Source organism: Salmo salar, chromosome 10, assembly GCF_965601325.2.
Source record: "Salmo salar chromosome 10, fSalSal1, whole genome shotgun sequence".
Classification (NCBI taxonomy): Eukaryota; Metazoa; Chordata; class Actinopteri; order Salmoniformes; family Salmonidae; genus Salmo; species Salmo salar.
In genome coordinates this window covers 107,346,456-107,374,327 of record NC_138300.1, presented here as the reverse complement: position 1 = coordinate 107,374,327, position 27,872 = coordinate 107,346,456, and the positions used below count along the sequence as shown (strand labels likewise).

The window sequence follows — 27,872 nt, the reverse complement described above, 5'->3', positions numbered from 1 at the left end:
ACGTCAGCGTCCTCCTCCCTCACCAAGCACAGTAGCAGCATCCCCTCCCTGCCTGCCTGCCTTCCTGTCTCCTGGACCAGAGAGAAGAAGGTAGGAAATTGATGAGGAAGCCCAGGGCTGATACAGATGGTACAGGGAGCCACCCTTCTCAGACCAGCTTCTGTTCGACCAGTTCCACCATGTGAACTACCAGAGGAAGTCTTGTTTAGGAGTGCTACAAGAATATCTACATTACCCGTGTGGCGAAGATAAGGAAGGTTTTTGTAAAACGGGTCTTAAGGAACAGCATCTGTGGTGATCTGACCCTAATCTCTAAAAGAGCCCTCTCCAGTTGGGTGTGGTGGGGCTGAGGTGTGGCGTGGGCGTGGCAGCATGGAGGAGCTTCATAATGGGGGGAGACAGGACCTCTCCTGCCTGCTGTGGCTTTAACCTCCTCCAGGGCTGCTGGGGCAGCCAGGGACGCAGGAACAGGAGGGTCCAGCCTGAGGTACATGAGGTAATTCATGGCACAGAGGGCGTTACATAGATGGGTTTACTGTAGAGGGTAAACTGAGGCTCTCTTATCCTCAATCACACCATCTTTATCACTCTATCTCTTCTCTCTCGCTTGCTCTCTGTTTTGATATGGAGCTATTTTCAGTCGATGCACTGGTGGTCATTTGATTAGCAACAAAAGTAAATTAAACTCTGGTAAATGTTAATTATACGTGATGTTATACATCTGGTGAATTTCCAGTGATTATGATAGGTAAATGCAGATTCCAGGAAATTGCACAGTGACTTGTTCTGCTTCAGCTAGCTATACGTCAGTAAACTATACTTAGTCACCTGGGTGATAGAAGACACTGCGTAATGACTGTCTCTCTCCCCTGTGAACTCTGGCAGCTCTGTGGCTTATTTACTTGGTGTTTGATCATTAACAACATCCTCTGTTACTATCTGAGACATTAACAGACTCGTCTGTTGTACAGTGGATTTGTTTTCACGTTGTTGAGAAATACGTGGCACTTTTAGTTTTATTACTAGACCATTGTAATGCTTTAGCTCTAAACGTTGCGAATGAACCGAAGTTTCGAATTTGACTTCCTTTATGGACTACATTTGTCTACTAATTGTCAAGCAATGTAAATAAGGATTTTATGAACTGGGAAAAGGAAGAGATTTTAGGAAGAGACTGAGCTGATGAGGGGGGTGGGGGGGGGGGTGTTGATGGTCAAAGTGCTTGAACAGGGGTGTTTAATTACAGGAGATAACGACCACAGTGCTGAAGTAGTAGGAGACACTGCTGCCTTGGTTTAGCTTATCTCATCATTATATACCAGTGCAGATTTTTTGTGCTGTGCTGTGATTCAAGTATTGTTTTATTATTTGGTTGACACCAAGTGCTGTGCAAGGATCTTGGTCAAATTATTATTGTCTGATGTGTAAGCTAATTATAACTAATATCAATCTGTCTCATCATAAGCAATATGTGAGATGTATACTTTCCAGTCCTATTGATCAGATAACTGTGCTGTTATAAGGTGTTCTACTGATAGGAGATTAAAGTTTAGTTTTAGATGTCTAGGAAGCATATTTTGACAGAACAGTAGTAATATCTCTGGATGACAAGATTTCTGGGATTATGCTGGCGTATTCAGGAAGAAGTCACTCCTACTGCCGTTCGATGGAAGAAACCATACATTGGGGTTTGAATAGATGTACAGTACCAGTCAAAAGTTTGGACACACGTACTCATTCAAGGGTTTTTATTTATTTATTACTATTTTCTACATTGTAGAATAATAATGAAGACACCAAAACTATGAAATAACACATATGGAATCCTGTAGTAACCAAAAAGTATTAAACAAATTGTTCAAAGTAGCTGCCTTGATGACAGCTTTGCACACTCTTGGCATTATCTCAACCAGCTTCATGAAGTAGTCACCTGGAATCATTTTCAATTAACAGGTGTGCCTTGTTAATTTGTGGAATTTCTTTCCTTCTTAATATGTTTGAGCCAATCAGTTGTGCTTTGCTGGTGACACTGTCAGTGATTTATTTACAATTCAAGGCACACACTACCACAATATTCTTCGGCGATACACCATCCCATCTAGTTTGGGCTTAGTGGGACTATCATTTGTTTTTCAACAGGGCAATGACCCAAAATACACCTCCAGGCTGTGTAAGGGCTATTTGACCAAGAAGGAGAGTGATGGAGTGCTGCATCAGATGACCTGGCCTCCACAATCAACCGGACCTCAACCCAATTGAGATGGTTTGGGATGAGTTGGACAGCAGAGTGAAGGAAAAGCAGCCAACAAGTGCTCAGCATATGTGGGAACTCCTTCAAGACTGTTGGAAAAGCATTCCTCATGAAGCTGGTTGAGAGAATGCCAAGAGTGTGTAAAGCCGTCATCAAGGCAAAGGGTGGCTACTTTGAAGAATATAAAATATATTTTGATTTGTTTTACATTTTTTTGGTTACTACATTATTCCATATGTGTTATTTCATAGTTTTGATGTCTTCACTATTATTCTACAAAGTGGAAAATAGTAAAAAAAATAATAAAGAAAAACCTTGAATGAATAGGTTTGTCCAAACATTTGACTGGTACTGTACATGTAAAAAAGGATAATGGAAAAGCAACCACCAACGACAACATCCCAAATTAACCCCTGATCAATCTGCATTATTTTAAGTCCCTCACTCTCCACTTAAACCTTATTGTTTAGGACCAGAATTGATCATCCTTGGCTCATTTAAATGTTCTCCAGTGTAAATTAAGCCTGCTAATGCAGCGCACGGTGGTTCTGGAAGTTTTAAATCAGGAGGAACTTGAGAGCTGCCCGGTTCCAACAGGTCTGACAAAGGGTACAGTAGACCTACGACATCACTGAGTCCAATTGTGCTGAAGGTCAGAGCACTCTCCAGCAGGGACAGATCATCCTCTTAGCCCTGTCTGATTTCTGGAGAGCCCTTGTGTTGTATAACATCTACAATCATATTCATCTGCAGCTTTCCTCATTGTGTAAGGGGATGGATTTGGTTTTGACCTGCCTCACCCCATCTGTGATTAGTGACTCAGTCTTGGCCCTATGTCACAATGGAAAAACATCTTACACTTACATCATTGAAGTTTGGGTGTGAAGGACACCACGTTTTGTTGTCTCCCATTACGCCAATAAAACATGCTGTTTCCAGGGTCAGTATAAGAGATGGGGTGATTTTATTGTGCACCTACAAGCATTTATGTGCTGGTACATAATAAGCCTCCATTGAAGTTCATTTCCAGCATAGGACAACTCATACTGATCATCATTGTAACGTCTGCTTCCAACTCACACCCTCAAACACGTAGATCCCTTGAACGCAGCTCACTTTCCAGCTCACACTCTCAAACACCTAGATCCCCTGAACGCAGCTCACTCTTCAGATCCCAATCACCTGAATTCTGATCACCTGTTCACACACCTGTATGTCATTATCACACACTATTTAGTTCAGTTCTTTGCACCCCATCACTGTGAGGTATTGTTTGTTTTGTGACACGTCTTTCGGAGCGCTGGGTTTCCCGGGATTTACTCCTCCCGTGTATGATACATTTTGCCCGACTCACTAATGACGCCTTTTGCCTATTCCCTGCCTGTACTTTATCCTATTGGATTTCCTGTTTTCTACCTATTGCCTGATCTCCTGGATTATGTTACTAGCCTTTTCCCTGCCTGTACTGTTGCCCTTTTGGACCTCCTGTGTATGACCTTCTGTCTGCCCCTGGACCCAGCTACCTGCCTTCCCCTGTGGTCCTTTGCAATAAACACCTGCTGTACCCTGCGCTTGAAACCAGCTCTCTGTCTCCCCTCGTGTTCATTACAATCAAATATATACTACTGTTCAAAAGTTTTGGGTCACTTAGAAATGTCCTTGTTTTTTAAAGAAAAGCAAAGATTTTGTCCATTAAAATAACATCAAATTGATCATAAATACAGTGTAGACATTATTGTTAGGGATAGGGTCTATTTTTCTCAATTTCCGCCTGGCTTATGTGCCCAAAGTAAACTGCCTGTTACTCAGGCCCAGAAGCCAGTATATGCATATAATTGGTAGCATTGGATAGAAAACACTTTGTAGTTTGAAGAAATGTTCAAATTGTGTATGAGACTAAAACACAAGTGATATGGCAGGTGAAAATCCAAAGAAATAACAACCGGAAATTGTTGTTTTTTTTAGCTCCCAGGCTCTTATAATGGAAAGCTATGGGTTCTATGTAATTCCAGCTCCCAGATTGCAATTCCTATGGCTTCCACAGTCTTTGTTCATTGTTTCAGGCTTGTTTCTTCAAAAACGAGCAAGAATTGTACATTTTTGTAGAAAGAGTCCCGGTACAATATCAGTCTGTTGGCGCGCTTACTAATTTTACTTTTCTATTGAACATACTTCTTTCCGTATTAAATATTATAGTTTATTTACAATTTAGGATACCTGACGATTAAATAGAAATGTAGTTTGACTTGTTTGAACAAAGTTTAGCGGTAGCTTTTTGGATTCCTTTCTCTGCATGTTGAACAAGTGGATTACTCAAATCGATGGCGCCAACTAAACAGACTTTTTGAGATATAAAGAAGGATTTTTTCTAACAAAACGACCATTCATGTTGTAGCTGGGACCCCTGGGATTACAAACCGAGGAAGATTTTCAAAAGTAAGTGATGTATTTAATCGCTATTTGTGATTTTATGAAGCCTGTGCTGGTTGAAAAATATGTTGATGTGGGGCGCCGTCCTCAAATAATCGCATGGTATGCTTTCGCTGTAAAGCCTATTGTAAATCAGATAATGCAGGTAGATTAACAAGAATGTAAGCTTTTAAACGATATAAGATACTTGTATGTTCATAAATGTTTAATATTACAATTATTTATTTGAATTGCGCGCCCTCCAATTTCAACCAGATGTTGTCGACAGGTGTCCCGCTGACAGGACGCCCAGCCTTGTTGTAAATGACTATTGTAGCTGGAAACGGCAGATTTTTTACGGAATATCTAGATAGGCATACAGAGGCCCATTATCAGAAACCATCACTCCTGTGTTCCAAAGGCACGTTGTGTTAGCTAATCCAAGTGGATAATTTTAAAGGCTAATTGATCATTAGAAAAGCCTTTTGCAATTATGTTAGCACAGCTGAAAACTGTTGTTCTGATTAAAGAAGCAATAAAACTGGCCTTCTTTAAACTAGTTGAATATCTGGAGCATCAGCATTTGTGGGTTCAATTACAGGCTCAAAATGGCCAGAAACAAATAACTTTCTTCTGAAACTCGTCAGTCTATTCTGAGAAGTGAAGGCTATTCCATGCAAGAAATTGCCAAGAAACTGAAGATCTTGTACAACTGTCACGCCCTGACCTGAGAGAGATGTTTTGTTTCTCTATTTTGGTTAGGTCAGGGTGTGATTTGGGTGGGCATTCGAGATTTGTAGTTCTTTGTTCTATTCTATGTTTTCTATTTTTGTATTTCTATGTTGGGTTTTGTTTGGGATGATCTCCAATTAGAGGCAGCTCGTCCTCGTTGTCTCTAATTGGAGATCATACTTAAGTAGGGTTTTTTTCCACCTGGGTTTGTGGGAGATTATTTTTGAGTCGTGTATGTTTCACCTCTGCGTCACGGTTTGTTGTTTTGTTGTTTTGTTCTTTAGTTTATGTTTCTGTATTGCATAGTTTCACAGTGTAAATAAAATGTGGAACGACACACACGCTGCACTTCTACTCCTTTCGACGATCGTGACAACAACGCTGTGTACTACTCCCTTCACAGAACAGTGCAAACTGGCGCTAACCAGAATAGAAAGATGAGTGGGAGGCCCGGTGTACAACTAAGTATATTAGTGTCTAGTTTGAGAAACGGACGCCTCACAAGTCCTCAACTGGCAGCTTCATTAAATAGTACCCGCAAAACACCAGTCTCAACATCAACAGTGAAGAGGCGACTCTGGGATGCTGGCCTTCAAGACTGTTGGAAAAGCATTCCAGGTGAAGCTGGTTGAGAGAATGCCACGAATGTGCAAAGCTGTCATCAAGGCAAAGGGTGGCTATTTGAAGAATCTCAAATATAAAATATATTTTGATTTGTTTAACACTTTTTTTGTTACTACATGATTACATATGTGCTATTTCATAGTTTTGATGTCTTCAGTATTATTCTACAATGTAGAAAATAGTAAAAATAAAGAAAAATCCTTGAATGAGTAGGTGTTCTAAAACCTTTGACATATTATCAAGTTGTATAACCTATTATGAAACAGGCTTTGCATTGTCAGTTGGTTTATTTTGTGTACATGTGTGCATGCGTGACACACAGGGAGAGATGAAATTCAGTGAGCCTTTACTGTTGTTTGTGTCTGCCAGTGCAAACCTACAATTTCATCAAATCTTTATCACGTGTTAGGGTCGAAATAGGAGAAAGCTTTATAGGGGTTAATGTAAGATTCACAGTGTTTACAAAAAGAGCGTCTGCCCCATCTCGGGTCAACTGTGATTATGCCTCAATACAGAGTTTTTATTGCAATAGTCTGACCCAATAAATGTTATAGCAATGTGTGAAATGATCTGTGAATGGTAAATTGTGAGGTGAGAAAATGTGAGAGACATCATCATCTCTGAATACATCAGGACTGCAATGTGAGAAGCTCGTCTGTGTAGTCTATCCACAGGGATGCAGCCTCTGCGGTAGGCTATTGGCTACTGTGCGCACAATGGCGCACACTCACCGGCCACTACTGAATTTTAGGAGTGTTAGTCCAATGTAGGTGACGATATGCAGCCTAACCGGGAATTTACAGTTTGACTTGGGCTGCTTAAGTTAAAGAGAATCTGAACGTGACAAGCCGTCTGGACTTTTGAAGATGTGCTCGCGACTTGCATTTACCTGGAATTTACAGTAGTTACTTTCACTCGTAGGCTACATTCAAAGCGGTATGTTTCCCGAAATTAATAACAAGGTGAGGTCAATAATCCATTTTGAGTATCTATATCCATATAATCCGTTATTTATTTCAATCTTTAGGTTACATATGTTGACAATGCAGTTTTTTACAGCATTTATGTTTTCTCTCTTATTGTCTTTTATTTTATCATTCGCTTGAACATCAGACAGTTATGTATTTTTTATGCCACTGAAGTCTGATTTAATATTAGGTTTGTGGTTGACATTAATTGTATGAAGATTCACTTTTCTTTTCCACTGAACGTTACCCACTGATTTCAATGACAGAATATTATGATAAGTAAACAGTAGTAGGGGCTAAATATTATGACCCATTTAGTAGTTTGCTTATGGGTTCTTATGATTATCTGAGAAGGTATTAAAGATAAACATGATCCATAACTATTTTAGTCTACACTTACTTTATGGCTAGATTCATGGTGTTGACAGAAGCTCTATAGATTTACCATAAACAGTATCACACATGACCAAGGACAGGAAAACAGCAACTCTTTCATCCACGTTTTACAAATAACATTACCCTTGTTGACATCTGTCATTTATTATTTGCAATATCATTGTCACATTGATCAGCAGCCATCTATAAATCAGTCAGTGTATTTTCTCTGTGTCAAGTTTGAGACTCTCAGTCAGCTTTTCTGGGTGGGATTGATGCTCTACTTTCATGAGCAAAAAATGTGTACGTTTCTGTATAGCTACTAAAACTTCATCCGTTGTTGATGCTTATCAACTCTTAGACAGTTGTTTCCATTTGCTGCCAATTCAATATTTGCAATACGTTCCTTACCATTGGAGTTGAAGCTTTACTTTCCTCATGCTGTTCTGTAACCGGTGTCGTGCGAGTCTCAGAAAAGACATATTAGGAATACTGTGTTCCCTTTCAAGGACCTGCATGATGTCAACAATCCAAAAGCTATTTCCAGTATCCAGTGAGATGTGCACTGCAACTAGTGGCAGCTTCTTTGTTGCTCTGGGCATCATTGCTCTACTGACCCACCCAGACCCTTGATAACACCTCAGGGGTGGGGGTGGGTCATCCCCCACCCCCAGCACACCTCCCTCAGGGGATGAGCACACCCCCAGCACACCTCCCTCTCGTGACCACAACCCAAGTAGAAATACAGGGTAACACATATCATAACACTACAAGTGACCTCAGAAAAAAAGTGACTTCAGTTATCAGATACAGGACTATTGTAATACTACAGTAGGCCTATATAAGACAAATTATTGCCCTTTGAACACAGAGGTATTGCGTGCTTAGAATTGGTGGCAGGTAGCCTAGCTCTTCAGAGCTTTGGGCCAGTAACTGAACGGTCGCTGGTTTGAATCCCCGTCTGCTGAGTGCCCATTTCAAATGGATGAGCGGTTTTGGGATTGTATCTGCTTACAGTAAGCAGATGTACAGTACCTGTTTAGTGCCCTACTACAGTGGCCGACATCGCAGTACAACCCTCACTCTCACAATCCACCCAGGGGATTGGTTGTGTTACACGTGAATCCTGCATGTGTTCATATTTGAATGAGTGTTTGCTGACTTGTTCAGATTCCAAACCGAGCCAATGTGAAGGCAATCCTAGGTGGGCACTGGTGTTCCATTACTCTAAGTCTTCCCATGCCAAATCCTTTTATACATTGCCCTGTATGGGAATCAAAATACGGTCATATTCTCACCAAGGAACACATATGGGTCAGTAAGAGGCAATTGGCCATTTCATAAAGAATATAGAGCATATGGATGTTTATTTAGTGAACTCATGAGAAACAGTATATTTTTCCACTGTTTTATTCTTCGGACCTTTTAATCCAATAGTGTTATTTAGGTCAAGTCCATTCTCAATCTGCTCCGCTAACCAAGCAGCCGTTGTCTAACCCTCTCTGGCTCTCTGAGTTTTGCCTGTGCTCATCTGGGCTGGATGTTTCAGTCCACCCATATGGTGTCTCTCATTCAACACACTGTGTTAGTTGACACACTCCCCTCTGATTAAGGCATGTGTAAAACTGGCTATTCTGCCACAGTGGCACCAGAGATAATAGAATCTCAGTGACTCATATGACCCCATGAAGCCTAGCATCAGACTGAATTGGGCTTTGTGAAAGGAAGTGAAGGATCTCTCTGCAGTGGCGGTTCTAGACCATTTCAACTGGGGGGGCCAAGCTGGGGCCAGTTGTACTGTTAGAGGGGCCAGTTACATTAGACGTTATTGTTGTCATATAGTTTTCTTCACTGCATTGCAGGCATTAGCAGGCAAAAGACCATGTTCCGCATTGCCACTGTCTAATAACGGATGTAAAAAAAGAACGATAGCAAAAATGTGTTATGTAAAAATGATTTCATACTCCACATTTAGGGGGGCCCACAAGGGGGTCCAAAATTGTTGTCACAGGGGCACTGCCCCCCCCCCCCCCCCCCCCTTCCCCCAGAACCGCTAGTGTCTCTCTGGTGCCAGGCTAAAACAGCCCTCTACTCTCACCATCATTACCACACCCTTACACTCTTCATAGAACATCAGAGTGTTAACAAGCCTATGCTCTAGTAAAGGAATGTATCTTGTTGAAAAACGGATGATAAAGAGACCATTGCTAATTGCATAAGATACTCTAATTTTGGAGAGTGTGCATCATCTTTGGTTGCATGGTAGTAATCCTACTTCACTACTGTATCTATCTGTGAGACCCACCGCTGTGCTGGACCTGAAACACCCACCAGCAACAATCAGGCTATTTATTCTCCTCATTCACAGAGATACTTTAAAGTTCATCAGTTTTGGTTATTAAAAATATGCGATTCATAATGCAGATTCAGACCTCGATGACTTGTTATCAAATCAAATTTATTTATATAGCCCTTCTTACATCAGTTGATATATCAAAGTGCTGTACAGAAACCCAGCCTAAAACCCCAAACAGCAACCAATGCAGGTGTAGAAGCACGGTGGCTAGGAAAAACTCCCTAGAAAGGCCAAAACCTAGGAAGAAACCTAGAGAGGAACCAGGCTATGAGGGGTGGCCAGTCCTCTTCTGGCTGTGCCGGGTGGAGATTATAACAGAACATGGCCAAGATGTTCAAATGTTCATAAATGACCAGCATGGTCAAATAATAATAATCACAATAGTTGTCGAGGGTGCAACAAGTCAGCACCTCAAGAGGAAATGTCAGTTGGCTTTTCATAGCCAATCATTGAGAGTATCTCTACCGCTCCTGCTGTCTCTAGAGAGTTGAAAACAGCAGGTCTGGGACAGGTAGCACGTCCGGTGAACAGGTCAGGGTTCCATAGCCACAGGCAGAACAGTTGAAACTGGAGCAGCAGCACGGCCAGGTGGACTGGGGACAGCTAGGAGTCATCATGCCAGGTAGTCCTGAGGCATGGTCCTAGTGCTCAGGTCCTCCGAGAGAGAAAGAAAGAATTAGAGAGAGCATACTTAAATTCCCACAGGACACCGGATAAGACAGGAGAAATACTCCAGATATAACAGACTGGCCCTAGCCCCCCGACACATAAACTACTGCAGCATAAATACTGGAGGCTGAGACAGGAGGGGTCAGGAGACACTGTGGCCCCATCCGATGATACCCCAGACAGGGCCAAACAGGAAGGATATAACCCCACCCACTTTGCCAAAGTACAGCCCCCACACCACTAGAGGGATATCTTCAACCACCAACTTACCATCCTGAGACAAGGCCGAGTATAGCCCACAAAGATCTCCGCCACGACACAACCCAAGGGGGGGCGCCAACCCATGTTATGAGTCATATTGAATCTATTTAACTAAAACTGAATCTGATTTGAGAGAGATTCCCTTGGCAATGCTGCATCCAACGCCCACACACTGACTTATACAGGTGTAGAGAAGTTCTATGTGTAAATGTAATGTTAAGTGAAGTCTCCCATATTCCTTTCCTCCACAGTCTTCTAGAGGAGAGGCTTTCCCCCACTCACACATGCTCCAGACCCAACAGGGAACCAACCGACCCTATTCACAGGTGAGCCTTTACTCACTGGTGACCCCTGACCTGTAGAGCATTTGAGCCCCTACAGACCCACTCTCTTTCAATCCTGTATCTTGCTGTCTGTGCAGTGGCCTCCCCCTTCACTCCACCAAACGTCACTACCCTAGCTAACTCATGCTATTGGAGTAAATGTTTAATGTTGTTGGTGAATGACAACTCAAGGGGATGACTTTGGCCTTCCATTTACAGTGATGAACGTAAAGCAGTCCTCACTGTCAATAGACCAGGATGTGTTTAAGAACACAGTATAGTAGCCTACACTCTTAGGAAAAGGGTTCCAATAACCCTTTTTGGTTCCAGGTAGAGCTATTTTGGGTTCCATGTAGAAATCTCTGTGTAAAGAATTTTACATGGAACTTAAAAAGGGTTATACCTGGAACCAAAACGGGTTATTCAAAGGGGACACCCGAATAACTCTTTTAGGTTCTAGATACCACCTTTTTTTCTAAGAGTATACCTAATCAGCCTGCTGGTCATCTGTTGTTCTTTACAAATTGTCGTATGAAAGAGTCCAAGGTGTGTATCGTTCCACATCTTTATTTCTATGTGAAACTATGCAAGACAGACTATAAACAAAAACAACAAACCATGACAAAGAGGTGCTACATGCATAAACTCAAAATAATCTCCCACAAACACTAGTGGGAAAAACAACAACTTAATTAAATATGATCCCCAATTAGAGACAACGATGACCAGCTGCCTCTAATTGGGAATCATATGAAAACCCCAACCTAGAAAAAATAACCTAGAACACAACATAGAAAATGTAAACTAGACAAAAACCCCAACATAGAAAAAAGAAACTAGAACCAAACATATAAATAAATAAACTAGACAACAACAAAAAAACAGTCACGCCCTGACCTACTCTACCATAGAAAAATACGAGCTCTCTATGGTCAGGACGTGACACAAATGCTGTTTTGAATTAAAGGAAATTGTACCTACACACTGAAGAATGCTGTAAACTCAAAACATCTGTGTACACTATCCTTGATGCAGTAAAAAATTATAAAGTAAGCTTTATGTGACATCTTTGGGAGTGCAAACCCATTCCACCTCTTTCTTTGGCTGAATTTGCGGGTTTTACACACCAGCTAAGCTTCTGGGAGAACATGATGGTTCTCTTTTGATTACCTAATCAGCCTGCCCTGACTCCAGTTGTGTGCTGGTATAATACTGTATTTACCATATACTGTATTTACCATTTGCTTGTTGTAGCAGGTGCTTGGAACTATATTTAGCCTGTGTCTCTATGCGTCATAACTAAGTTGGAGGCTACTGCAACAGCCTGTGCACGTGCGATTAAATATCACTGCTATGTATAGACTGAGCTGTTTTTTTGTGCTTCTGTGCTTGCTGTTACCAAAGCAAAGGGATAAAGAACTACTGGTTCCACTTTACAATAACTGTCCAAAATAATGCCTATGTATTTACATGTTAGTTATATCGGCAGATACATTGCCATTACCATGTATGAAGTCATTCAATATTTTACTGGCATGTACAATTTTACAATAAACTCATGATCCCTGTCGTAGCTTAGGTAAGAGGTCTCCTTTCCCCATCGTTCGTTTAGCTGTGCCTGCAAGGCAGCCAGTGACATATGTAAACGTGCTCCTACAGCAAGCAGCATGGCAGCTAGAGAAAGGCCTGCTCCAGTTCAGGTCCCCCACAGCAGCAGCTAGCGCTGACAGACTGTCATGGCCCAGTCTCCAGGCTTTTGTCCCCGCCTCACACTCACCCTGCTGAGTCATTTCATCCTCAACCCTGGGGGTCCTGGTTACCCGAGCCACCACAATTAGAATGGATGTAGCACTCTCTACATCCCTTTATTTCTCCCTCCAACTCCCCCTCTCCCTCCTTTTTCCCAACCTTGTCCATAGACTATGTGATCACATAGTCTCTTCCAACAGTCGCTGTAACGCGGACACAACTGGGGTTAGAGCACCATGGGTCTGGCAAGTGAGACTAGTTATGACGATACAAAATGTTATTATACTTTTAATGTTTTCATCTGCATATTTTAAAAACCCTTTATTTATTTGAATCCTTCTCTGTCTCTTGAAGAAATTGAACTCGGGCGTAGTGACCTTGCCCCAGCTGGAGCCCGCAGTTATACAGGTTGTTGTCAGCAATGCCAAACTCCACCACCAGCAGTCCGATAGCATCCTGCCCCACATCGCCAACAAGGGGGTGCAGAACAACTACCAGACACACCAGGTGAGGCTACATTTCACACTGTGTCACACTATACTGTTGGCCTCCAAAAGTAGTTAACTTGACTCCAGTTGTCAATTGTAAATGCACATGTAAATTGTACATGATAGTAAGTCCTTGGTAGTTTATACATCTTCAGGTGAAGCCGCTCAGCTGACATGTAATATCCCAGTAATGTCAAAGGAAGTGAGAGCCGTTTCATCAGGGTTACGCTTAGTGACAGAGCCAAAGGGTTGAAAGGACAGATCAACTGACCTCTTGATCCCTTTTGTGATTGGCAGGATGAGAGACCAAAGCCCTCCTCCCAGTTCTCCACATGGTTTGGCTCCTCAGTGGAGAACGTGTCTGACTCTATCACCACCAAGGGTCTCAGCAACAAGCTGGAGGAGGCAAAGCTTTATAAAGGACAGAGGCTGCCCATGTCTCCCACAGAGGCACTGAGGTACTTCCAAGGGCGTCTGACAGAGTTTGAGCAGCAGGAGATCATGGACTACTCAGAGATCTGGTTCCTGGGTCTGGAGACTAAGAAGATCAAGGCCTCTCACGGAATTCCTCAGAATGCAGGCTATGACGACGAGCACGGCAGCTACAACAAGGTACAGTTACATCAATGATTTTAATTGAAATTATTCTTGTGGTTCCTTTGGGTAAGGTGTAAGGTTTGTTTGTTTGTTTGCTGTGATATAACCAGCAGTTAGTGTCTTATTAGTGTCTTATTGTCACATTCTCTATCTTCAAATTCCCTGTCATATATGAGCCAAGGCGCAGCGTGCCGGTAATTCCACATCTTTATTTGAAGAAAACCGAACCAAAACAATAAACAGGTAAACAGCAAGAAATGTAACGCAACTGTGGCGTATACACACACAACACGCACAGAAATAATAATAACCCACAAACACAGGTGGGGAAAAGGCTGCCTAAGTATGATTCCCAATCAGAGACAACGAATGACAGCTGCCTCTGATTGGAAACCATACTCGGCCAATAAAGAAAAAACAACATAGACATACAACACATAGAATGCCCACCCCATGTCACACCCTGACCTAACCAAACAGAGAAAAACGACTCTCTCAGGGCATGACAGTACCCCCCAAAGGTGCGGACTCCCGGCCACAAACCTGAACCTATAGGGGAGGGTCCGGGCAGGCATCTACTCATGGTGGCGGCTCTGGTTCGGGGCGTAGCTCCCACACCGTCCGCTGATCCCCCCGCTTCTGTGTCGCTGGAGGAGCCAGACCGTGGATCAGCGCCGGAGGCTTTGAACTGCCGACCGCCACTGAAGACTCTGGGCTGCGGACCGTCGCTGAAGACTCGGGGCTGCGGACCGTCGCTGGAGACTCGGGGCTGCGGACCGTCGCTGGAGACTCGGGGCTGCGGACCGTCGCTGGAGATTCGGGGCTGCGGACCGTCGCTGGAGACTCGGGGCTGCGGACCGTCGCTGGAGACTCGGGGCTGCGGACCGTCGCTGGAGACTCGGGGCTGCGGACCGTCGCTGGAGACTCGGGGCTGCGGAACGTCGCTGGAGACTCGGGGCTGAGGAGCGTCGCTGGAGACTCCGGGCTGAGGAGCGTCGCTGGAGGCTCCGGGCTGAGGAGCGTCGCTGGAGGCTCCGGGCTGGGGAACGTCGCTGGAGGCTCCGGACTGGAGACCGTCGCTGGAGGCGCCAGACTGGAGAGCGTCGCTGGAGGCTCCGGACTGGAGAGCGTCGCTGTAGGTTCCGGACTGGGGACCTTCGCTGCAGGCTCCGTGCCATGGATCATCACTACTGGTTCCGCGCCATGGATCATCACTGGAGGCTTTGTGCCATGGATCATCACTGGAGGCTCCGGGCCATGGATTATCACTGGAGGCTTTGTGCCATGGATCATCCCTACAGGCTCCGGGCCATGGATTATCACTGGAGGCTTCGTGCCATGGATCATTCCTACAGGCTCCGGGCCATGGATCATCACTGGAGGCTTCGTGCCATGGATTATCACTACAGGCTCCGGGCCATGGATCATCACTGGAGGCTTCGGACCATTGATCATCACTGGAGGCTTCCTACGGGGAGCTGGAACTGGTCTCACCAGACTGGGGAGACGCACAGGAGATTGGGTGCGCAGAGCAGGCACACTGGGCTGTGGAGTCGCACCGGAGGTCTGTAGCTCAGGGCTGGCACACCCTGTCCTGGCTAGATGGTCACTGTAGCCCAGCAAGGGCGGGGCGCTGGTACAGGACGAACAGGTTTGCGCTGATGAATGGGGGGATACCATGCGTAGAGCTGGCGCAGGATAACCTGGGCCGAAGAGACGCACTGGAGACCAGGAACGCTGAGCCGGCACACTTCTTCCTGGCTCACGGCCAACTCTAGCACGGCAACTGTGAGGAGCTTGCACCGAGCGCACCGAGCTGTGAGTGCGCACTGGCGACACAGTGCGCATCACCGCATAATACAGTGCTTGCTCGGTCACTCGCTCCCCCCGGTAAGCGCGGGGAGTTGGCTCAGGTCTCAATCCCGACTTCGCCGTAGGCGCACGCTGCTTGGTCTTCTTGTGGTGGGTTATTCTGTCACGTTCTCTATCTTCAAATTCACTGTCATATATGAGCCAAGACGCAGCGTGCCGGTAATTCCACATCTTTATTTGAAGATAACCGAACCAAAACAATAAACAGGTAAACAGCAAGAAATGTAACGCAACTGTGGCATATACACACAACACGCACAGAAATAATAATAACCCACAAACACAGGTGGGGAAAAGGCTGCCTAAGTATGATTCCCAATCAGAGACAACGAATGACAGCTGCCTCTGATTGGAAACCATACTCGGCCAATAAAGAAAAAACAACATAGACATACAACACATAGAATGCCCACCCCATGCCTAGTTAAATAAAGTTTAAATAAAATAAATAAATACAAATATCTTAACATGAATGCACTAACTGTAAGTCGCTCTGGATAAGAGCATCTGCTAAATGACTAAAATGTCATTGTAAATGAACTAGTGTTTGGCACTAGTCATTATAGTAGTCATTATAGAAAACCATAATGAAGGATGTCATTGTATCATGAACTACCATTTAAGTACATGCAGTGAGGCTCTTGTATTCAAAAGTATTGTCCAACATACCATACACACAGTACACAAACATTTCCAATTGAATGTTCTCTGTTCCGTATCCAGGTTCTGCACGACCACATTGGCTTTCGCTTCGAGGTGCTGGAGGTGATTGGGAAAGGATCCTTTGGACAGGTCCTGAAATGTCTGGACCACAAGACCCAAGAGCTGGTCGCCATCAAGGTCATTCGCAACAAGAAAAGGTACAAACAAAACATTTTGCTACATGCTCTTGAATACGCAGCCAGTGCTCAAAGACTCTGAAACTGACCTTCTTGTGTGAGGTCAGTACCGACAGGTCGTCAGGTCAGTGTTCCAAAGGAGTTACCTCGGTATTGCTTTACCAGTCCTCTCTCAAGTGATCCAATGCACTCTGTGTGTCAATGGAAGTACGCCTCCTCCTCTTTGACTTTTATTGATACAAATGTCATCAGGGCTTAATGCTCTTCAATAATGCAGAAAACAAAATGGGCGCTTACCGCCGTAGGGCTGCCTTGGTCTCGCCACTGGGGCCTTGTCTTGAACTAAACCCTCTCAAAGATCCTGTTTCTCCTGGGAGAGGAGATTCTCCCTTCTTTGCAGCTGTCATAATTTTTCACACCAAAGTAAATTAAAACTGGATTTTGAATGATTAAATCCAGAATGGAGCCATGACTAACTCTAACTAACTCTTACATTGGACTGTAGGTTTCACCACCAGGCCCTAGTGGAACTGAAGATCCTGGATGCTGTGAGGAGGAAAGACAGGGAAAAGTGCCACAATGTCATCCATATGAAAGAATACTTCTACTTCCGCAACCATCTCTGCATCACCTTCGAGCTGCTAGGGTGAGTGTAGTGTGTGGTATGTATAACACTATTATAAGACACCTGAAATGATGATTAAAGCAATCACACGCACACACACACACACACACACACACACACACACACACACACACACACACACACACACACACACACACACACACACACACACACACACAATCAAAATAGTCCCAGTAGAAGATAAATGGAACCCTGAGTAATTAATGTGTTAATCAAAGGTATTCAAGGTTAGGCACCTCTCCCAAGGTACAACAAGGTACAACTCCCCTATTACATACACAGCTCGTTTATCACTAGTCACTTAAAATGCTACACTAGTTGAGCAAAGTGAGTGTCCCGCCTAGAACAATCTGCCTCAACTAGCCTTAGTTGAGACAAAATAGTCTTCTATTCCAGGCTGGCTGACCTTTAGTAGACGTCTTGGACTGCCACCCTGTCTAACATTACCGTCACCCAGTCCCTTAGTTAACGCCTTGATTAGGGCTATATCACTTTTCTCTGGCTGCTCGAGGTGTGAAGGCTCCGGTTACTCCGGACAGAGAAGTGTGTACTTCCCAGAAGTATCTAGAAATACAAAGAATAACTCTGAGAGACTCTCTTTTTATGTTAAGACATTCAAGACTGTTAAGTAATCTGATTCAGCATGCAACATAATGGTGTCCACTTCCTGTTTTTTATATCTTATTACTAAACTGCATGGTCTTGTTAGATTTGACTGAGCAATACCATGATATCAAAAAGCAGTATAGTGCTGGCCTCTAGAGGACGAATAAACTATTACATTTGAGGCCAAACCCTCCATGCAGTGGTGGGAAAAAGAAAATGCAGAGAAAGACGGAATAGTGACAGTCATTTTATCATTTGACCAGTTCTCTAAATTCTTCTCTTTCTGTCTTCTTATAGAGTCAACCTGTATGAGCTGATCAAGAAGAACAACTTCCAGGGCCTCAGTCTGGTCCTGATCTGTCGTTTCACCAGCTCCCTGCTCAAGTGCCTACAGATGCTGCATAAGGAGAAGATAATTCACTGTGACCTCAAACCGGTAAGGTTCCACAAATCCCCATACATTGTAATGTCTCTGCATGGAACAGTAACAGCACAAAGAATACCCAGCTGAGAAGTCAGACATGCTAATGCACAGAACCAGTGTACTGCAGAGGAAATAAGTTGGTTGCACTTTGATTGGTAACTTGGAAAATGTCAAATTGACATTGTTTCTCTTTTTTCACAAAAGGAGAACATACTTCTGTCTCAGAAAGGACAAGGAAATATAAAGGTGGTTGACTTTGGGTCCAGCTGTTATGAGCAGCAGAGAGGTGTGTCTCACCTGATTAAATACCTGATTTAAAAGTCTTATGTTAAAATCTCCAAAGCCACAGCACTCATATACAATAACAGAATTTTAACATGAACTCCGCTTCCTCCCTTCCACTCCCTCTCTTTCTCTTTGCCTGCCCTTGTAGTCTACACCTACATCCAGAGTCGTTTCTATCGCTCCCCAGAGGTTATCCTGGGCCACCCCTACAGCATGGCCATCGACATGTGGAGTCTGGGCTGCATCATGGCTGAGCTCTACACCGGCTTCCCCCTATTTCCTGGGGAGAGCGAGGTGGAGCAGATCGCGTGCATCATGGAGGTACACAACCAACCACCTGCAGACATACAGTCTCAGACCCCAGCGCTAGCCAATTGGAGTATCTGATGTTAGATGTTTTTAGGAATCCATTTATCCATCACCATTCAAGAACATTCTGTTCTTTTATTTGTTAGGTACTTGGAATGCCTCCCAATGATTTTGTGCAGACTGCATCCAGGAGAAGGTTGTTTTTTGGTAAGAACTTTCTATGATTTGTACAGTAAGAATGTGTTTCTTTACTTCGGAAATATATATAAGGTATAGATGTTGTCTGTTGTCTGTACTGTTGTCTGCGCCCAATAATGTTTGTATCATGTTTTGTGCTGCTACCATGTTGTGCTGCTGCCATGTTGTGTTGCTACCAAGTTGTTGTCATGTGTTGTTGCCATGTTATGTTGTTGTCTTAGGTCTCTCTTTATTTAGTGTGATGGTGTCTCTTGTCGTGATGTGTGTTTGTCGTGATTTTATTTTAATTTTTAATCCCAGTCCCAGGCCCCGCAGGAGGCCTTTTGCCCTTTGGTAGGTCGTCATTGTAAATAAGATTTTGGTCGTAACTGAGTTACCTAGTTAAATAAATAAAAAGATGTATACAATTAGGAGCAACAAAACATCTTAAGAAAGTATTAGGTCCAGGATTAATCAGATGAATCTCTGGGGTGTGTTTGAACCATGAGGTTTGGTAAGTCTCTAACTAGTGTGTTTGATGACTTGTTGCAGACTCCAAAGGAAACCCCAGAAACATCACAAACAGCAAAGGGCGGAAGAGGCGACCCAACTCCAAAGACCTGGCCAGTGTTTTGAAGACCGACGATCCTCTGTTCCTAGACTTCCTTCAACACTGCCTCACGTACGTCAACACTGACACACTAGAAATCTAGAATTCAGCACAGGATTATTACTCTGTGGTTTCAGGGTCATGAAAACTGTTGTCATGAGATTTCTGGTAGTGACCCCACTCCCTGCGGGTGTCTCGGGAGGAGTTGGGATATGCAAGAAACACATTTCCATTACACACTTGTGTGTAGCAGGGCAAATATAGTCCCCCCCAGAAATGTATTATTATTAGCTTGCTTCATCTTCTCCACACACACTCAGTGTATATTCCTGTGCTATCTAGGTGGGATCCAACCAAGCGTATGACACCAGACGAAGCGATGCAACATGAGTGGATCCAGGAGGCTCGTCTCAACAAGCCCCGGCCCAAAACACGACCCATGATTTGGAAGCCCAGGGAAAGCGTGAGCAGCACAGAAAATAACTACGAGGCTACTTACCGCAAAGTAGTCACTAACAGGACAGGTAAGACCAGGCCTCTCACTCGCTTTTATCTATCAAAATAAATCTTCACAAAGTGTCAAAACTATTTATGGATTAAACCACATCATTCTGTACTTTGCAGCTGAGAAGATTGGGTCCGATAGCAATGACAAGCTGAAAAGAGACCTCTCCGCCAAGGCAGGGGGCAAGATGGTGACCACCGAGCGACTGCATCCCATTGGAGCGTCTGCAGAGGTAGAGTTGTGTGAGGGCATGGCCAAGGTCAACAGGGACACCAATCAGGAGGCGAGTGGGGAGAGGTCCGTGCATATCATCATCAAGCCTCAACTAGACGTGGGCACTGACGGAGATCAGGAATTGTCCCAGTGTCTGCCTCCTATCATGTAGCAGCACAAGGGAGGGGGCAGGAGGGCACTACTAGGCATTATGAACTTAAACATAATCAACCAGACACAGAAGATAATGCATACTGTTGTCATGTACAGGGGACCTCCTGTTTTGTGATATTCCTGTGGTCTATGAGATTCACTCTATACATTCTATAGAGTTACTTTAGTTATTCTGAGTATCGCACTGAATGCACTGTCTACGTATCATGGAGAAGATCAAAGATTCATAGTTTGGCAAGCTACCAATCCCGATTCAAACATGGGTTATTGTTGATGGGTCGTTTACTGTTTAAAGGAGGCACAGAGACAGAGACAGGATCAGTTAAAGTTACAATTCAGGAATACCGTGGTACAACAGCATTATGCTTTTGTTATGTGCATCTTTTGTGGCCCAGATCACAATCCTCAACCCCAGCTAGTGTTACCTGTTGTACATTGACTTCTTTGAAAAGGAAAAGATGCCATGCTCGCTCACCATCAAAAATGTATTGTTTTATTTAAGCAAGTTAAAAAGACTAACGTTTCGGCCTTCAATGGCCTTCATCTTCTTTCCGTTCGTTGACTTCTTAAAGATATTATTTATATTTTAGGTTTACTCTTTTACTGCTGTACTTTATGTAGATATTCCAAACCAAAGCAGCTCCGTTGTGCAATATTTTGCATGGCTTCAAAAAAAAAAGTTATTCCTTCTAGAATGGTTATTAGTTTCTGAAGGAGCGTGTGCAATAAAGGCTGAGCCAAAGAAAGTATTTTTGTCACTGCTGATCTTTCAGCTCAGCTGTGCCCTGTAAGGAACATGTTCTATTCAAACCTTTATGTCCTGCATCTTTATTAGATTGAATAATGCTATTGGAATGATATTACATAGTTATAATGGTCATTATGGTGATGATTATCCAGACATAGAAATGATGTTTGTAATGCCTTGTTTTCCCTGTACATATGTACCTGCTGTGGTTTTTGATGTATGTAATGCAGAAAATGATGTATGTGTATGTTACAGGTTATTGTAAAGTTTAGACAAGGTTTTACTTGTTCAGGTTTTACTTATATTATCTATGTATGAAAGAATAATTTTATACTCGATTATGTTTGTGTTTGTAAACATTTTTTTTACAATTAGACACTGAGAGACAATCATTTTATTAATAGTTTGTGCCTTGCAGTGTTATAATCCTTGCACTTTAGCTCTGTATTTACCTGGGATAAAAGACAGATTCTCCACATAAAAAAGTTACCCAAAAAGTAATCAAGTGAGAGTTGTGTAATCAATGATATACTGTAGCTTGCCAGGAAACATTCAGTGAGGGAATCGCATAATTTTGTGTTATCCCATGGCAGTTTCTAGAAGTCAACATAATGACAAAGAAAATAGAGCATATAGACCAGAACATCCTGGTATTGGTGACATAACCTCTTTGTAGCTGTAATGATGAGGTACAGTGTTTTGTGAAATGTATGCTGTCATTTTCCTTGCATCTGATAAATGACCTGGCTACATAAGTTTACAGGGAGAGTCACCATAATCTGTATGTATCTTAATGGGGTAGACAACTAAATTAATTGACTGTAACCAGGTTTCCATCCAAATTTATGTGGGTATAGTACATGTCGGATAAATGACAGGCCTGATGGAAACAACATCTGTTGGTATACATTACAAAAGTCGACAAAACAAAATACGCTGGGCAAGGTGAGATATTTTTGTGTCGGTAAAATGTAATATGCGAGAAATTTCAGTGGAAACGCTATTATGCGCAAATATTAACGTAATAACCATCAATCATATCGAAGTAAACTTGGAGTCACGCGATTACATGTTGTGTGGTCCGAAAGCATGCAGTTTATTAGGCTAAATCAAATCAAATTTATTTATATAGCCCTTCTTACATCAGCTGATATCTCAAAGTGCTGTACAGAAACCCAGCCTAAAACCCCAAACAGCAAGCAATGCAGGTGTAGAAGCACGGTGGCTCCCTAGAAAGGCCAAAACCTAGGAAGAAACCGAGAGAGGAACCAGGCTATGAGGGGTGGCCAGTCCTCTTCTGGCTGTGCCGGGTGGAGATTATAACAGCACATGGCCTAGATGTTCAAATGTTCAATTTGTTCAGGCTACAGATTGAATAAATGATGGTGAACTTCACAGGGTGGTGAAAGTGCAAGGTGATGACAGAGTCGGTTTAGGTAACATGAAAGAGGATGGCATTGGCATGTCTGTACAGGTAGGGTGAGTCAAACTGTTTTTTTCTACAAGCAAGCACTCACGAACACGCACACAACACACACAGATAAATCAGTACCATGGACAGCCACATCATATTTAGCTTAAATTGATTGGACTAAATCGTTGTTGGCATATTTTTGTTGTCACTGTATTAGACTAAGCATAGGTGATTAGATGATGTTGAAATGTTGAAGTTGCAATGGTTCTGGAATAGTGGATGGAGGCAGCGCCTGTTTTCTTTGCGACTTCGATAACTCTGCTTTGTTTTAAATCAATAGTTGTTTAGTAGACCGAACATTTGAAGATGATGAAGATGATGAGCTTGATGCTCCTTTCCAATAAACATCGAGGGTCTTATTCTGGCTACATGATTATCGATGCTTGGCTGCCGTTTGACAAATAAAAATAAACTCACTTTTTAGTCCATAATAATCTCATCATAGGCTATGGCCTAGCCGCACTATATTTACGAGATGTTGGCTAGACTAGAGAGCACGTGCAAATACCAGAGTGGGCACACTCTATATCACGCAACATTTTTGGGTGAGAACACCATCAGTAGAGTTGGAAATGCGATGGAAACCCATTTAACTTGTATTTTTTATTCGTTACATGGGAATTTTACCGCGAAAGGTATTTGTATGTGGACCACGTCATCACTCGCAGTTTTTATCCCCAACAAGTCAATTTGATGGAAACAAATCTCTGGTGGGAAAATTAGCATATTGTTTTTATACGGATTTTAGAATATTCGATTGAAAATCTGTCGCCAATGGGATGGAAACCTAGCTTAGTCACAAAAGATTAAAGAGTTACACTATTGAATGAGAATATAAGTGGAAACAGTATATATAGTTTACGCCTGATATGTTAGGTTAGTCCCTGGCTGGCTGGTTATATTTCAGAATAGTGATTACAATATAGCAAAATATTGTTACATTGCCAACATGTTGAAATTATAACGCTCTCAAACAAACGAATCCATTAAATCACGCAAAACCCAGAACCTTCTGACTTGCCGTACAAAGAAGCGCTTTCAGAGAATAAACATGGCGGCCGCTGCGCTCGTTAGCCGTCCTGCGAGTGTCCTTCCCAGGTTTTCAAGTGAGTAACACAAGACATGCACTTTTATATGATAGAAATGCACCGATAACTGCACTGTTGAGAGATAGTTGAAAGAATGTTTAATCTGAACATATAATAGTTTTAAAGCGACATTGCTACCCTCTGTGACCCTTTTTGTGATATGACCTAAGTTAGCCGGTTAGCTAGCTCTTGCTTACGAATACGACTAGTTGTCTAATTTCTAGCACCATGTCATATATCAGATATCAGTTTGTGCCACAGACATTTTTGCTAAGAAGGCCTATGTTTTTGGTTGGTTGATCATTTGTGATGTTGGCATTTTGAATACAGTACAACCATCAGATATTCCCCACCCCCTCTGCTTGTACTGCTCCCCCCTGCAGGTTCCTGCTCCCGTGTGGTGCTATCAGCCGTCCCTGTGACAGTCCAGCAGAGAACGGTCCACCATGCTGTCATCCCCAGAGGGAAAGGGGGGCGCTCCTCCTCCAGTGGGGTAGCAGCCACAGTCTTCGGAGCCACCGGCTTCCTGGGAAGATATGTTGTCAACCGCCTGGGTGAGTTTCACCATCATCAGTCCCGAAGCCTTCAGATGATAACCTTTCAAATTACCATGTTGTTGCCATGTTGTGTTGCTACCATGTTGTTGCCATGTTGTGTTGCTACCATGTTGTTGCCATGTTGTGTTGCTACCATGTTGTTGCCATGTTGTGTTGTTGCCATGTTGTGTTGCTACCATGTTGTTGCCATGTTGTGCTGCTACCATGTTGTTGCCATGTTGTGTTGCTACCATGTTGTTGCCATGTTGTGTTCGCTACCATGCTGTTGCCATGTTATGTTGTTGTCTTAGGTTTCTCTTTATGTAGTGTTGTCTCTCTTGTCGTGATGTGTGTTTTGTCCTATATTTATGTTATTTGTTTTTTTATCCCAGCTCCCATACCCGCAGGAGGTATTTTGCCTTTTGGTAGGCCATCAGTGTAAATAAGAATTTGTTCTTAACTGACTTGCCTAGTTAAATAAAAAAAAAAATTTAAAACATGGCAGCTCTGTGGTCTTCTTCAACTTATTTCTTATGTTTATATGTGATTGTGAGGGATGCATTAATTTATTTGGTTTTGTGACAATCCTCTTTGTTTACACTGCAGTGACTGCATACTTGTGTTTCCTATGGGGCAGTTATGTGTTTGTTGACCTGTCTGTTGGTTTTGTAGGTCGTATGGGTTCTCAGATTGTGATTCCTCACCGGTGTGACCAGTATGACCTCATGTATCTCAGGCCCATGGGGGATCTAGGACAGATCATCTTTATGGTGATAAAAATACTATTTATCAGATGTGACGTCACTTCACTTTCAAATCTCTTCATTTGTTAGCTAAGTGTTGTTTTTTTCTCATGCCAGGTTACCCTCAAGCCTCATATGTGCACTCCACCTTGCTATATTTCAGGAGTGGGATGCCAGGAACAAGGATTCTATCAGAAAAGCATTGGCTCACTCCAATGTGGTCATCAACCTGGTGGGACGAGAGTGGGAAACCAAGTATGGCCCAACTGACTGTATACACAAACATATTTTAGAAAAGTACATGGTTCCTAAAAAGAACCCACTGGTGGTGAACATTCACATAAGGAGTTACTCCATCACTATATGAATCAACCTACTTTTAACTACACCAGAGGCTTGAGTTACTCCTTAGTGGAGCAAAGAACCTCAACCCTGCTTCCACCATTAGGAACACTTATATTATGACTTTCTGCGAAACGTTTGTTGTACTTGGCTTTACTCAGTGTTCTGTTCTTCCTCTTTCTATCTGTATAAAGGAACTATCCCTTTGAGGACACCTACGTGAGCATCCCTCAGCAGATTGCCAAAGCCACCCGGGAGGCAGGCATCACAAAGCTGATCCATATATCTCACCTCAACGCTGACATCCGCAGCCCCTCCAAATACCTTAGGAATAAGGTACTGGCTAATGCAGAGCTCTGTTGAACTCTCTTTCTTGGACATATTTCTTTCTGGCATGTCATTGTGCAGAAATATCATGTAATGTGTATGATGTAACCTTGTAGGCAGTAGGTGAGACGGCTGTGAGAGATGAATTCCCTGATGCCATCATCATGAAGCCTGCTGAGATGTTTGGAAGGGAGGACAGATTCTTCAACCATTTTGCCAGTAAATAAGCAGAGCATAGTTCATTTCCGTGTGGCCCAGAGTAAAAACGGTTAAAAAGTTAAATAAGATTTAAATGTGATCTGTCAGAACTCTTAAGTAGACAGTGTCTGTATTGTTGGCATAATTACACAGCCTCTGTTGACTGTATAGGACTGCAAACTGTTGAGGGGGCTGTTGAACACTTGAATTTTCAGTATATTGGCAAAACAAACCAAAATAATGATTTTGTAAGGTGAGGTATTGGCTCCAATTGGTTTTGATGCAATGCTATTATTGTTTAAAAGGGGATGAGTTCAGTCATTGTTTGAATGTTTGTTTTTTCCTTTGTTACACAGACATGCGCTGGTTTGGGAAAGCTGTGCCTCTCATTTCCATGGGGAAGAAGACGGTGAAGCAGCCTGTTCATGTGAGTGTGTCTGATCTCATGTTGTCAGCCATGTCTGTTACTCAAGACTCACTCTGTGTCTGCTCTTTTCAGGTGGTAGATGTGGCCAAGGCTATCATCAATGCCATCAAGGACCCTGATGCCAATGGCAAGACATATGCACTAGTTGGGTAAGGACTTGAAATGGGCTTGACTTTTGGCTGTTTTTTAGGGATGTCAATTGCATTTCCAGTCAGTTCAGGAAGTGAAGTAAAATTCTATCCATTAATTTGAAACTGCTCATTATCAACAACTAGGTGAACCTAGTATAAATCATAAAAACGATTATTCGACTAGATGAGTTGCTTTATTGCATGGGTTTGTATCTTGTACTCACCCAGGGTATGGAATAAAATATATGATTGTGTAATGGCAGTTTCATGTTCACACATGCAGTACATTATTTAGACACGTCAACCAGCAGAATTTAGAGATGTAGCAACCAAAATGTTTGTCAGCCTTTTGGTTAGTTTTGTTTTCCTGCCACACAGACCAAACCGTTATCTCCTTCATGACCTGGTGGAGTACGTGTATGCTGTTGCACACAGGCCCTTTGTGCCCTACCCTCTCCCACGCCCTCTCTATCAGTGAGTATGCACCGGCTTCTGGTTCTGCATGGTATCTTAAATGACCCTCGGGAGGAAAATGAACTGTGTACGTACTATTATAGGCTGACTGATGAAGTGGTGTGCCAAGCTGTTAGTATGTTTAGAACACAAAAAGCCTCAAGTTTGACCAGTGGATGTGACGTGGCAAGGAACAAGGAACCTGTTGGTTTGTTTAAATGCAATACTATCAGATACGGTATGGTAAACATGTCTTACCTTTTTTCTCTGGTTTCAGTCTTGTTGCACGTTTCTTTGCAATGAACCCATTCGAGCCTTGGACAACTCCTGACAAAGTTGATCGGGTAAGAAAATGCAACATAAACAGCAAATTATAAGCATCTTTGTAAAAAGCTAATTTTATACAAATGAAGGTAAATTGGAATTTTCTTTCATGTTGTTGGCCACATGTTGAAGAAATGTGAATGAAGGAAATATGTTTAAACTTTGTCTTGGATTTGTGTAATGACCTGAATGTGTTTGTTCCAGTTCCACACCACAGATATGAAGTATCCAGGGCTTCCTGGCTTGGAGGACCTAGGCATTATCCCTGCCTCCGTAGAGCAGAAGGCCATCGAGGTCCTGCGTCGCCATCGCCGCTTCCGCTTCTTGGAGGCTGAGTTGGCCGATACCAAGCCAGCCAAGACAGTCAACTATTGAGTAGCCCGTCTTGTCTGACCGCCCAACACCACCACCATAGCCACATGCTGATCCTCCTATACAAATGTGCTGTCTTCTTTTACAAATACGCTGTACATAAATAAATAACAGATGATCGTCTAAAACTATTTTATCGTTATGATTCCATGGATCCATTAAAACAACATTCATTGTGTAGCAAAAAATCTATAAGTGTAAATAATCAGTCACCTTAACACACTCCCATCTAACGTAACATGTGCAT

General features: G+C 42.9%; 2 protein-coding genes across 2 annotated transcripts; both read left to right on the top strand.

Annotated features, from left to right (window-relative positions):
• Positions 1-6,729: 6,729 nt before the first annotated feature.
• On the top strand, positions 6,730-21,723 carry LOC106561362 (dual-specificity tyrosine-(Y)-phosphorylation regulated kinase 4). Its single transcript, XM_014125234.3, has 13 exons — positions 6,730-6,978; positions 10,897-10,971; positions 13,072-13,224; positions 13,503-13,817; positions 16,398-16,534; positions 17,019-17,159; positions 18,063-18,201; positions 18,394-18,475; positions 18,623-18,795; positions 18,930-18,990; positions 19,513-19,642; positions 19,913-20,094; positions 20,195-21,723. The coding sequence occupies exons 1-13, from the start codon at positions 6,955-6,957 to the stop codon at positions 20,458-20,460; spliced, it is 1,878 nt and encodes a 625-aa protein (XP_013980709.1). The 5' UTR covers positions 6,730-6,954; the 3' UTR covers positions 20,461-21,723.
• Positions 21,724-23,685: 1,962 nt separating this feature from the next.
• ndufa9a (NADH:ubiquinone oxidoreductase subunit A9a) lies at positions 23,686-27,756 on the top strand. The gene is made up of 11 exons (XM_014125241.3): positions 23,686-23,790; positions 24,156-24,326; positions 24,981-25,078; positions 25,215-25,306; positions 25,588-25,729; positions 25,837-25,939; positions 26,275-26,345; positions 26,418-26,494; positions 26,855-26,950; positions 27,207-27,273; positions 27,458-27,756. Exons 1-11 carry the CDS (start codon positions 23,736-23,738, stop codon positions 27,626-27,628), a joined length of 1,143 nt encoding a protein of 380 aa, XP_013980716.1. The 5' UTR covers positions 23,686-23,735; the 3' UTR covers positions 27,629-27,756.
• Positions 27,757-27,872: the final 116 nt, after the last annotated feature.

Bases quoted from the DNA above. Each gene is read 5' to 3' on its own strand.
- LOC106561362 (XM_014125234.3), top strand. From the start codon at position 6,955: ATGTTTCCCGAAATTAATAACAAG. The intron at 17,160-18,062 runs GTGAGTGTAGTG...GTCTTCTTATAG, and splicing joins ATCACCTTCGAGCTGCTAGG to AGTCAACCTGTATGAGCTGA. The intron at 20,095-20,194 runs GTAAGACCAGGC...TGTACTTTGCAG, and splicing joins AGTAGTCACTAACAGGACAG to CTGAGAAGATTGGGTCCGAT.
- ndufa9a (XM_014125241.3), top strand. From the start codon at position 23,736: ATGGCGGCCGCTGCGCTCGTTAGCCGTCCTGCGAGTGTCCTTCCCAGG. The intron at 25,307-25,587 runs GTATGGCCCAAC...ATCTGTATAAAG, and splicing joins GGACGAGAGTGGGAAACCAA to GAACTATCCCTTTGAGGACA. The intron at 26,346-26,417 runs GTGAGTGTGTCT...TGCTCTTTTCAG, and splicing joins CGGTGAAGCAGCCTGTTCAT to GTGGTAGATGTGGCCAAGGC.